Below are 12,972 nucleotides of genomic sequence, written 5' to 3'. Positions count from 1 at the left end.
GAAGACATTTCTCAGAAATAATGTCATGAAGCAGTCTGTTGTTTTAAGTGCGAAATGAAGGTGAAACAGACTATCGCTCACACACACTGGGACACACATACAGCAACATGGGGGGCCCGATCTGTGCCAGATGAGCTGTTGCTGAAAAACGGAGTCTTGAGTGAGAATCAAAACCTTGCAGGCAGCCTGTGCAGTGACGCCAGGAAGCGGGTGATCTGTTTCTTGACAGGTGAAACAACACTCTAAAAACAGAACCAAAAAAACAAAGTGCCTTCTCGGTCCATTGAGAGATTACACGGTAGTAAACCGAGATCTCTAGCAATCTCGATTGCTCTTCTAGGAAACCAGAGCTCCGGTCTCTCTCTCGTATCCTCACCGTGCTGAGCCGACCTCTCGGTTTCGATCAGGAAGTGCTCAGTGAAATGTCAGCCCTTGGGTTGGCCAGGCGCTTCCAGGAAAGCTGCTTCTCGTCTCTTTTCTTAGTTTCCTTTGCAAAGCACACAGGAGCCCGAAACACAGAGCACAACACGCTGAATGAGGAGAACCAGCCTGAAAGACAAGGGCAGCTGACAGCCAAGAGCCCATCTCCGCATACAGCTCCTATTCTTCAGCTACACTGTAGGCTTTCCACTGCATTTGTCACATCACAACAGGATCTGTCCTGTGACTAAAAATTGATTTCATATTAATATGGGAAATGCAAATGTTTATTCATTGACTTTATTAAAACAGACACTTTCCACAGTCAAGTCCATCTCAAAGCACTTTAAAAAGAATTACAACAGCAATAAATTAAAAAGTTCAAAGAGAGCACCTTTGTAAACTCTTATTAAAATAAGAGCTACAGTCCCAGTGCAGTAGAACAGTCCTGTTACAATAGGAGCCACAGTCCCAGTGCAGTAGAACAGTCCCGTTACAATAGGAGCTACAGTCCCAGTGCAGTAGAACAGTCCCGTTACAATAGGAGCTACAGTCCCAGTGCAGTAGAACAGTCCTGTTACAATAGGAGCCACAGTCCCAGTGCAGTAGAACAGTCCCGTTACAATAGGAGCTACAGTCCCAGTGCAGTAGAACAGTCCCGTTACAATAGGAGCTACAGTCCCAGTGCAGTAGAACAGTCCCGTTACAATAGGAGCTACAGTCCCAGTGCAGTAGAACAGTCCCGTTACAATAGGGGCTACAGTCCCAGTGCAGTAGAACAGTCCCGTTACAATAGGGGCTACAGTCCCAGTGCAGTAGAACAGTCCTGTTACAATAGGAGCTACAGTCCCAGTACAGTAGAACAGTCCCATTACAATAGGAGCTACAGTCCCAGTACAGTAGAACAGTGCTGTTACAATAGGAGCTACAGTCCCAGTGCAGTAGAACAGTCCTGTTACAATAGGAGCTACAGTCCCAGTGCAGTAGAACAGTCCTGTTACAATAGGAGCTACAGTCCCAGTACAGTAGAACAGTCCCATTACAATAGGAGCTACAGTCCCAGTACAGTAGAACAGTCCCGTTACAATAGGGGCTACAGTCCCAGTGCAGTAGAACAGTCCTGTTACAATGGGAGCTACAGTCTCTGTACAGTAAAGCAGTCCAGTTACAGGTGAACAGTAACATGTGTCTTTTAGTGTTATAGCTAGTGTTAAAATTAATCCATTACAGTTTCAGATTGTCTGTGAAAGGGATTACATGAATAAGACGTTGGGAGAGATTGCTATGTGTTATTTTACATAGTAGCAATATACCGTACATGCTGCATAGGTCACTTTAACTGAATTCCTTTCTCCAAATATTTTTTTCATTATTAGTTCTTCTTGTCCTTTTTAAAAATAACTCTAATGTGCAGCTAGGCCTTACAGAGACACCCTGTGTGAAAACAGGGCCCTGGACTCAGAGAGGCCAAGTGTGACACACAACACAAGGCACAACAGGATCTGGCATAGCTGGGACTTTTGCGTCATGCAGGGCCTCCCAAAGATGGTTTGGTAAGCACCTGCAATTTACAATATAGGGAAGCAGTTGGAGAAGACAGGACATTTGCACTGAATTGGCTGTGCACTATTTTAACATAGTAGGTCTGTATTTCTTTTCAAGGAAGGGTGCATTGAAAATACCTAACTGCAGGAAACAACGAAGGGCCAGAAGCGGGTGTCCTAATTAAAATATAATTAAATCATGTTCTACTACTGTATGCTGCTTCTTCATTTCTCTCTTTTCACTTTGCCTCGAATTATTCTTTGTAATGTTACTGCCTGCCACAAGATGGCAGCAATGACTGCGAATTTCGTACTGTGGCAGCCACTTGGGTTCAGGAGGGCGTGAACACTGGACAGGGGTGTGTCATGTCTGTGTCCCGGTGCTGCCGTGTTTCGGGTGTCCTCCTGGTGAGTTATTCACCGCGCTGTGTCTTGTGCAGGCTCAGCAGCGTCTTGTACGCCTCTTGGATCTGCAGGAACCTTTCGGCCGCCTCCTCAGGTCTCTGTGGGTTGTGGTCAGGGTGCCAGAGTTTCACCAGCTCCCTGTAGCTCTGGGTGATCTCATCTAGAGACGCGGCGCTGCTCACCGACAGCACCTGACACACACAGGGATGCAACACTTACTGGGGTCTGGACTGCTTAAAACCGGATCATTCCCTGGGAGATAGTGGCAAAAGCAGAGGAACGAGTAAAGCACAGAAAAGTGTAGTAGCTGACTGTGGAAGAGCATGCAAAACTGAGAACAGGAGCAGCTTCTGTACACAAAGCTAGGGGGGAGTGTGGAACAAGCTGCCCAGCCATGTAATTGAAGACAATTCCCAGGAATTCCTCAAGCAGTGGAACATCTGGTCCTTGGATCAATAGGCCTTTGAAACAATAAACAAATGAGCCAGATGGGCCAAACAGCCTCCTCTCATTTGTAAGCTTTCCTGGGCTCTTTTGACAGTGATGTCATGGAGAAATCTAAGTAAAACTGACGGAGAGTGGGAATAACTGAAAATACCGTGCCTCTTCATGGACAGACAGAAACAGATAAGCACACCCCGAGGCACAGAGACACTGCGATCTGCACTGATGTAAGTAAGGACTGTACACACATATGCACTCTCATGCTCACACATATGCACATGCACAAACACGTGCACATATCCGCAGAAACATGCATGTATGCACACACATGTGCAAAAACATGCATACGTGAACACATGCATGCACACACATACACAAAAACATGCACAGGTGAACACATGCACACACACATGCACACAAACGCACACTCATACACACACACGTGCACACTCACCTCTCGGGACTTGCGCTCTCTCTCCCAGTGCTGCCAGAGCATCTTCTCCAGCACGATCTCCCAGTCCTCACCCAGCCCCCCCAGCTCCCCGCCCCCAGTCAGGAGGCACAGCACCCTGTAGGGCAGCAGCAGGAAAAATCCCAGCAGCCTCTGCAGCTGGGGGAAGAACCACAGCCAGTCCAGCAGGGAGGCGACACACTCCACCAGGTAGGAGAGGGTGGCAGTGGTGTTGTAGAAGACACAGTAGCCCAGGGGAGCAGTGAAGGCCAGCCAGGCCAGGCCTAAGTGATACAGTCGGACACCTGCAAGGGGAGGACAGAGAAAGAAAGAGATTAAACCAACAGAGAGAGAGGGAGACACATGGACTGTAAACAGTACACACTGACCATCTGACCAGGGTGAGAGACAGTAAGGAGAATCAAACCCTGACAAAGTGCAGTGATCACTGCCTGGACACAGACAGGCCTGGCTGCCCAGAGAGGACAGGCTCAGTGACCACAGCCTGGACATAGAAACTGGGTGACTCTAGGATCAAAGTGATGGAGATAGGAGATAGAGGTGCAATTCCTGTTACACTGCACTGGCAGTGCTACCCCCTACCCCAGGGATGGCCCTCAGTTCAGCACTGCAGGACCAGTTTTTTCTATTAGTAGTTGCTGTAGCAGTCCTGTTGGAAATGGAGAAAGATGGACTGATAAAAGAGAAATCCAGAGACAGCACCATGCTGATATACAACGCACAGTCACACAGAGACCAAGAGCTGCACAGGCAAACTGGGAGGGACAGAAGAGTCACACAGGGAGAGGGAGCCCATACTGGTCTCACCTAGCGGTTTGGGGGGCGTGGGCTGCTTGTAGCGCCGGTTCTGTGCAGCGGTGACACTGGCCGCCAGGCTGATGGGAAGGGTGGAGATGGCGCGGCCGTAGAAGATGGGCGAGGTGAGGAGGCAGGCCGTCAGGGTCTTGGGCAGGTCGGAGGTCTCGTGTCCCGCGCAGGACACCAGGTGCACCCCGGCGCCCACGCAGAGCGGCAGCACCAGCAGGTAGAAGAAGCTGAGAGAGCTGAGCCCGATCAGAGCCACCACGCCAAAGTAAATCCCCACGCACACCTGCCCGGCAAAGCGGGCGGGGCTCACTGGAGGGGGCGGGGCTCTGCGTCTCTGTCCCCTCCCCCCCGCAGATCCCTGATTGGCCTCCTCCACGTAGGCGGGGATTCTGAAGATCTCCCGTGCCCAGCCCACTCCGAATCCCCCGCAGGTGAGCAGCCAGAGGAGGGCGTGGCTGTCCCGCCTCAGGTAGAGGTGGTGCAGTCCAAGGGGCCCGCCCACAGCCCACAGTGCGTACGTCACTGCCACTCCCTTACCCATGGGGGCGCCGAGGAGCAGAGGCTACAGGGCTGTGCAGTTATACCTGGTCACTGGCAGCAGTAATGCGATCTCAGGTTTCCCTCGTTTCTTTCATTCTGATGGTTTATTCTCGGAATTCAAAGCTAACAAAAGAACAGGAGAAAGGTTACTAACAAGAGGACGCCCTCCAGCTCATTCGTTTCCCATGATCTTATTAATGTGAGGATCTCATCTGGCCACGGCTTGATCCTGTCCAGGATATTGCCTTCAATAACATGGATGGGCAGCTTGTTCCACGCTCCCACCACCCTTTGTGTAAAGCACTGCCAGCTGTTCCCAGTCCTAGATTTCCAATTAGGCCCACAGTTCCTTGTTTCACCAACAGTTCTAAATTAGTCATCTAAGCTGACTTTTATCAGTAACCCGTGGGGACATTGAATTAATGCATCAAGTGTCCTCATAGTATTCTGTACTAATACCCAGTATTCTATACTCATGAAATTCGGTTCCATAATGGAAGAAGAGTTCATGTAATGTATGTTGGGAAGAAAATATTAACTTACACATGAGGATTTTGAATCATAAAATCAAATTTTCCTGGCAAGAGCACCCGGTCACGACTGACAATGTTCAGCTCCTATTACCCATCTGTGAGGTGACTGTCAGACTGTGAGTTTTCTTGATATCTGTGCAGGGCGGAGGAGCCGTGTGATAATGATCAAATCTCAGCCCTCTACGAAATGCACTGAGGCTCTAAAGGCAGACCAGGCCCCTAGCTCCTCTAACGACGGAGGACTCACCTCTGACCTTAATGCCCCCGCCGGACATTTACGTCTTCCTGATCAGTGACTTAAAAACGAATTAGAAATATCAAATTTGGTCCCAAGCAACAATGTTGATTGTGTGAGCTGAGGCGACGCGAAGTGTGTTTACCTCTTTAACGGAACTTGGCTTTTGAACGTCTGTTCTAGAGGAGCGGTCCTGTATAGACGGGTAGCGAACGGACACGATCAGCCCTGCGCTTTGGAACCGGGGGTCGGGGATTGTCTGAGGGTTTGTGTGAACACTCGGGGATCGCGATCACGCTTAGCCCCGTGTCCTACCCCAGCCTGAATGAAGCGTGTATTTCGTGAGTGCTTCAGGCTCAAGGCTCAAACCCGAGTGGTCCGAGTGGAAAGACTGTGAGATCTGCGCCCCCGCAATTAAACCCGTGTTCCTGAGCAGTCCGGACCACCGCCACGAAGGAGCTTTGTCGATTGTCGTTTTTTATTCAACGCGACGAAGTAAATTGACCATTTATCCTCACCTGACAGCTCTTCCGTCTCTCCCTTACTCCGTGTATCGCATTCAGTGGACTTTGACACCAGCTCGTTGTAGTAATTGCGGCCTGAACAACCTGAACAATGCCCTGACTGGTGACTGTCGATCAAAAACTAAAGTAAATAGATGTAAATCTGTGAAGTAAATACCCCAAATTGTAGAACTCCTTTACCGGAGGGGGTGTCCTGTACCTGAATATCCTGACCTTAATAACTATATCAGAACACCTGTACTGGTTTTCCGATATAACTATTCGGTCTCTGGTACAGGTATCAAAATACCTGCATCACAACACCTGTGTCAGAATACTGTACCAAGACAGCTGTACCACGACACCTGTATCAGAACACCTGTTAGAATACCTGTACCACAACACCTGTATCAGAACACCTGTACCAGAACACTTGTGTCAGAATACCTGTATCAGAATACCTGTACCACAACACCTGTATCAGAATACTGTACCAATACAGCTGTACCACAACACATGTACCAGAACACCTGTTAGAATACCTGTACCACAACACCTGTATCAGAATACTGTACCAAGACAGCTGTAGGACCAACGGTCCTCAAAACTGCTGCCATTACCATGCCAAAAAAGCTTAACACGGCTCTCGACAATCTTAACAATTTTCGCCCCATCTCCAACTTACCCCTTCTTGCTAAAATTCTAGAACGTGCTGTCACACTTCAGTTACATAACCACCTCATGACAAACAATGTTTTTGAACCCCTCTAACCTGGCTTCTGTCAACTTCACAGCACAAAAAATTGCCCTGGTCAAAGTCACTAACGATCTTCTAATAGTTTCTGATTCTGGTTGTCTTCCTATACTCATCTTTCTTGATCTCAGTGCTGCTTTTGACACTATAGACCATGACATCTTACTTTCTCATCTTGAGACTGTGTTTGGAGTTTCTGACACTGCTCTCAAATGGTTCAAGTCTTACATCACTGATCGCTGTCACTTTGTCTCTTAATGGGAACAGGTCTGAAATTGGTCTTGTTAAGTGTGGTGTTCCTCAGGGCTCAATACTGGGCCCCTTGCTCTTTAGCTTTTCCACTTGGTCAGCTTTTAAGATCACATGGCCTCAGCTTTCATTTTTACGCTGACAATACTCAAATATACATCCATACCAAACCTGACACTGATGTGGCTGTCTCTATTCTATCTAATTGCATCTCTGACATAAAAATTTGGATAACTCAAAAATTCCTTCATCTTAACTGTGACAAGACTGAAGTCATGCTTATTGGCACCCCCCATCAACTTCGTAAACCAGTCCTGTAACCCTATCTGTAGACGGTTCTGTACTTGAGCTTCAATCAAAATTGAAAAACCTTGGGGTGATATTCGATTCTGGCTTAACATTCGACCCACATGTGCAGCATACTGTCAAAACATCTTTTTTTCACCTCAGAAATATTGCTAGACTATGCCCTATGCTATCACTAACTGTGGCTGAAAAGCTGATCAACACATTTGTGTTCTCTCAAATTGACTACTGTAATGCTCTACTCGCTGGGGTATCTAAATCTACTCTGAACAAACTGCAGTATGTCCAAAATTCAACAGCCAGAATCCTGACCAGGTCTAGTACAAGTGTTCACATTACTCCTATCCTGGAGTCCTTGCACTGGCTTCCAGTCAAATTCCGTGTAGACTTTAAAATCCTCATGCTCACCTATAAGGCTCTGCATGGCTGGGCACCTCAGTACCTGTCTGAACTATTATCGCCCTACTCCCCACCTTGCAACCTTCATTCTTCTAATTCTGGTCTCCTAACTGTCCCCCAAGCCCGTCTACATTGTATGGGTGACAGGGCCTTCTCCTGCTATGCCCCCAAGCTCTGGAACTCTCTCCGCAAGGATATCAGAGAGTCACCTTCTCTAAACTCCTTAAAATCCAGGCTCAAAACCCTGTTCTTCAGAAAAGCCTTTACTTAACTGGTTCCATTCTTCACCCCTCTGCTTTTCTTAGTCGACCATCCACAGTCTCCTCTATATATTGTAATTGTTTTATCTTGTGTATTCTTCTTATTTATTGTTATGGTCATTCTGTAAAGCGCTTTGAGAAGCCACCTTTAAAGGCGCTATATAAAATTAAGTTTATTATTATTATTTTTACCACAACACCTGTACTGGAACACCTGTACCACAACACCAAGATATTGTTTAGTGCTGTGGGGTGAGCCATGACAGGGATTAATATATCGATATTATTTATTATTATCATTTGCGTTATTTTTGTCCATTTTATTGTTTTGTATTTTGTTTAATAATACTTTTTGTAAATCTGATTTATATGCAGTTTTTTCCAGCGTTCTTTGTTGCTTTGGCGCTGTATAATTTTTGTACATAAAAAAATGGTCAAACTTAAAATGTAACACAAAATTGACTCGTCTCGTTCGTAACTGTAACCACCACGTCGACTCCGTATGCAAATCCTGCTATGATGACAGTTATCATTACACCAATCACGTTCTTCCTGGAGGTGCCTTCCGCCTCGGCGGGCCAATAACTTGTAGCCTGGGCTGTTCTCGGCCAATCCGCTGCGGGACTACAAATTCAATTTATCAAAGGAAGACACTTCGCCCCTCCCCTTAATGGGAGTTCCAGCGTTCTTGTCACCGCCCATATCACCCTGGAGGCGTCCCTGTATGGAAGCAGATCCACCTACTCTCTGATGTGTCCCGATATAGAGAAGCCCCGCCTTCGCCCAGATGACACCTCCCACTCGAAGCGGAGCCACGCCCCCAATGGGTGTCCCGCTGGCAGCAGGATCGTGCTCTGACTCTGACTCCCTGTTTCCCCAAGAGCTTGTGCGCTCGGAGTCGGAGCTGGTTGTTAGGGTACGCGGGGGCAGGCTGAGCCGCTGGGAATCTCTGCGGCTGTGTTTAGAGAAATGCAAGCCTCGTAGGAGAAGCCGAAGAAGAAACAACCACCGTGTGGATCCGTCCGTGTGTTTTTTGTTTTTTTTTCCAGTGTGCTGAGCAACTCTCACGACATGGTTATTGCGGAGAATGGAAGCAGACGACGTGACTGTTAGAGAGCAGCTGTTCCACAACCGAGTCCGAGAAATCACCGTGAGTGCTAGCCACCTTTTCATCCTGCTGTTCAAGTACAGAGAAATGGCATGTTTTGGGAATCTGCACAGCCGCAGCGAAGTCCGGTATCCCTGGCGCAGCGCTGAGATGGGCTGAGCGGAGCGCGAGAGTGACGTGGTCTCAGTTTGGGGGCGACGGGCGTCCGGCTGAAACGGGGTCAGCAGGGTGCAGACCGCAGAGGACAACGCTCAGTCCTGTTTTTAAGGTCAGGGTGTCGTTTTGTGAAAAGAGAACGCCCCTGTACGTCACGATCGCGGCTGCGGAGTAAACGCCGCCAGGGGAGACACGGGCTCGGTTCCGACAGCGGTTCTGACAGCTGCGGGTCCGAACTGGGAGGGGAGCAGGACGTTCAGAGGCGTCGCGAAACGCGCAGGCCGGCCGGGTGAATCTGTAGGTGACACTCCAGGTCTGTCCCTTCGTCGGACAGAGCAGAGTGAAGACGACTCCGTGTTCTGTCGGCATGCACAGCACGCATGAGGGGTTATTACTGCTGATTACTGCTAAGGTAGCTGTTTGCATGACTGTATGAATAAAGGTGGGGAGCATGAGAGAATGGAGGGACTGAGAGGCATAAAATGTACTGGTCTGATCTGGGCTGTACTGTCCTGTTCTGTACTGAGCTCTTCTAGACCGGGCTGTGCTGTGCTGTTTTGTACAGTATTCTTCTGTACTGTACTGGTCCCGTATGGTGTTGTTTTGGACTGGGCTGTACTGAGCTCTTCTAGACCGGGCTGTACTGTGCTGTTTTGTACAGTATTCTTCTGTTCTGTACTGGTCCCGTATGGTGTTGTTTTGGACTGGGCTGTACTGAGCTCTTCTAGACCGGGCTGTACTGTGCTGTTTTGTACAGTATTCTTCTGTTCTGTACTGGTCCGTATGGTGCTGTTCTGGACAAGGCTGTACTGAGCTCTTCTAGACCGGGCTGTACTGTGCTGTTTTGTACAGTATTCTTCTGTTCTGTACTGGTCCCGTATGGTGCTGTTTTGGACTGGGCTGTACTGAGCTCTTCTAGACCGGCTGTGCTGTGCTGTTTTGTACAGTATTCTTCTGTTCTGTACTGGTCCCGTATGGTGCTGTTTTGGACTGGGCTGTACTGAGCTCTTCTAGACCGGGCTGTACTGTGCTGTTTTGTACAGTATTCTTCTGTTCTGTACTGGTCCGTATGGTGCTGTTCTGGACAGGGCTGTACTGCTCTGGTCCATATGTGGCCGAACCAGGCTGTTTTACTTTACAGCTTGCAGTAGCCCCCTCCCCCACAGCCAATAAAGAGGTCGTGTTCAGCACGGTGCTCTGACAGCCTTGGGGGAGTAGTAAGAGCCCCTGTCTGTAGTGAGTTATGATGGGTTGAGCTGTGTTGCACTGAACTGGTCTGTAGTGTGTTGCACCAGTCTCTCGTGTGTCATTTTGTTCTTGGCTGTGTTGTACTGGTCTGTAGTGTGTTCCACTAATCTGTAGTGGGTTCTGCTGGTCTGGTCTGTAGTGAGTTATACTGGTCTGGTCTGTCGCATGTTCCACTAACCTGTAGTGTGTTATACTGGTCTGGTCTGTGGTGTGTTGTGTGTTATACTGGTCTGGTCTGTGGTGTGTTATACTGGTCTGGTCTGTGGTGTGTTGTGTGTTATACTGTTCTGTACTGTGTTATATGGATCTGGTCTGTGGTGTGTAGTGTGTTATACAGATCTGTACTATGTTATACTGATCTGGTCTGTGGTGTGTAGTGTGTTATACAGATCTGTACTATGTTATACTGATCTGGTCTGTGGTGTGTAGTGTGTTATACGGATCTGTAGTGTGTTATACTGATCTGGTCTGTGGTGTGTTGTGTGTTATACTGGTCTGGATTGTAGTGTGTTGTGTGTATACGGATCTGTAGTGTGTTATACTGGTTTGTAGTGTGTTATACTGATCCAGTCTGTGGTGTGTTGTGTGTTATACTGATCTGGTCTGTAGTGTGTTATACGGGTCTGTAGTGTGTTATACTGGTCTGGTCTGTGGTGTGTTGTGTGTTATACTGGTCTGTAGTGTTTTATACTGGTGTGGTCTATAGTGTGTTATACTGGTCTGGTCTGTGGTGTGTTGTGTGCGATACTGGTGTGGTCTGTGGTGTGTTATACCGGTCTGGACTGTGCTGACAGTGCAGTGGCAGTGAGTGACGTGGAGATGCTCAGTTGTCTGTGGACTTCAGCACAGCACTACTGTACAACGCAGCACTGGGCTCAGACCTTTGGACCCGCCGCACACTAGTATTTCACTCTTTCTCACCCCCTCACTATCTCGGACAAATTCAGTCCAATTCTCTTTCCTGACTATAACCAAAGCAATTTTGCAATCGCGTGTGACACTTAAATGGACATGAATGCAGCCTGGTGTAGTAACCATGTGTAACACAGTCTCTCTTCCTGCCCGTCTCTTCCTCCCTCTTCCAATGAAATTTGAATTCCAAACCAAAGGGCTTTATTGACATGGCTTATTAATTACAATAAGTCTTTACCACCAAAAAATATTATTTATTTCAGAGACTTAGTCTCTGTTCCTCATGCTGTGACAGGAGATCTCATCCTGGGCTGCAGCTCAGTTGAGTTTCCTCCCCCAGTAGGATTAGAAACAGTTCTGATTCTGCCAGGAGCAGGAATTCTGAGATTAGATTTGTTATTTAGAGAAGAATGTTTCTCTAATCCCAGAGTATTTGTCACAGTGCAGCAGAAAGTTAATCTCTATCTCTATTTCTCACTGCTGGCAGTGGGAGCACAGCCTGTCCTCTCTGGACAGCCAGGTCTGTTTGTATCCAGTTTCTATGTCCAGGCTGTGGCCAGTGAGCCTGTCCTCTCTGTGCAGCCAGGTCTGTCTGTGTCCAGTTTCTACAATATGTCCAGGCTGTGAGCACTGAGCCTCTCCTCTCTGGACAGCCAGGTCTGTCTGTGTCCAGCTTCTATGTCCAGGCTGTGGGCACTGAGCCTGTCCTCTCTGGATAGCCATTGTCTCTCCATGTCCAGGCTGTGGTCATTGAGGCTGTGCTGTGTGGACACCCAGGTCTGTCTGTGTCTGTACTGTGGTTGACTCTGACTCGTGTTGTTTGGCTGAGCTGTCCTGGTGCTGGTTGGTGTCAGTGAGCTTCAGGACCAGCTGGGGAATCTTCTTTGTCCTCATGTCTTGGCTCATCTGGGCTTTAAATCTACAAATGCTATTCCTGGACTTTCCCCAAGCACGAACTGCACTCTATGTGGTCTTGTGAAAATATTGAAACGCTGGATAGCCTATAATGGGGAAATTAGCCCATTACTGGTAAATGCCTATCAGCACAGGTAGGAGTTTGGGTCACTGCTTTTTAGTTGTAACTAATATTTTCTTGCTCTCTTCTGTCTATTTCTTATTAGTGGGTACTGGCCTAATTCAGCCCTGCACACATTATTCTGTGTTTTTCTCTGCACACGAATAATGTTTTCACAGCTTCTATAGCATGACTGGAATTTGGATGGACAGTTTTTGTCAGTTTGGAATTTTTTCCCAGGAGCGGTTCTGGGTTTATGGACTGGTTCAGTGAGTTTTCTGTTTGTGTACACCTGCCTCCCCCTCTCTCCATCGCCCTCTCTGTGTGAACCGGATACCACGGTGCGGCGCAGAGCCTGCTCCTCTCTGGGCTTGTCGGTCTTCCTGGGTGCAGGGTGCCAGGAGGGCAGGGTGCTGTGTATTCATAAAGACGATAATTAAAACACAGTCTCCGTCTTCTCTGGGCACAGGAGGGAGACCAATACTGTATATTGGACACAGTGAACAGTTTGCTGGTGGCCCAGCCTCCGAGAGGTTATTTTAATGTGTGTTGGAATATTTGCATATGCAGATGATTTCCTGTTGCACCTGGACGGCTCACGTGGCTGTGCTCGGTGCTATTAATGATAATCTCCTTCATTTTACGTGACAACTTTCAAGGTA

General features: G+C 48.0%; 2 protein-coding genes across 4 annotated transcripts in view; one reads left to right on the top strand and one right to left on the bottom strand.

Annotated features, from left to right (window-relative positions):
• Positions 1-704: 704 nt before the first annotated feature.
• dnajc22 (DnaJ (Hsp40) homolog, subfamily C, member 22) lies at positions 705-6,959 on the bottom strand. The gene is made up of 4 exons (XM_006629456.3): positions 5,919-6,959; positions 4,093-4,755; positions 3,268-3,569; positions 705-2,560 (listed from the first exon to the last, which is right to left on the bottom strand). Exons 2-4 carry the CDS (start codon positions 4,631-4,633, stop codon positions 2,378-2,380), a joined length of 1,026 nt encoding a protein of 341 aa, XP_006629519.1. The 5' UTR covers positions 4,634-4,755; positions 5,919-6,959; the 3' UTR covers positions 705-2,377.
• Positions 6,960-8,577: 1,618 nt separating this feature from the next.
• The window catches only part of lmbr1l (limb development membrane protein 1-like), a 29,007-nt gene continuing 24,612 nt past the window's right edge, over positions 8,578-12,972 (top strand). The window contains exon 1 of one of the 3 annotated variants that reach the window (XM_069187446.1): positions 8,578-9,021. In XM_069187446.1, the coding sequence (XP_069043547.1) occupies positions 8,959-9,021 (63 nt within the window). In that variant the 5' untranslated portion in view covers positions 8,578-8,958. Of the gene's footprint in view, positions 9,022-9,054; positions 9,248-9,274; positions 9,548-12,972 lie in introns of those variants that run through there. The other 2 variants (XM_069187460.1, XM_069187450.1) reach the window with 2 other exon arrangements.

The sequence above is a fragment of the Lepisosteus oculatus genome, chromosome 1, assembly GCF_040954835.1.
Source record: "Lepisosteus oculatus isolate fLepOcu1 chromosome 1, fLepOcu1.hap2, whole genome shotgun sequence".
Lineage (NCBI taxonomy): Eukaryota > Metazoa > Chordata > Actinopteri > Semionotiformes > Lepisosteidae > Lepisosteus > Lepisosteus oculatus.
Note: the sequence above shows the minus strand (reverse complement) of the source record. Positions and strands in the feature narration are given on the sequence as shown.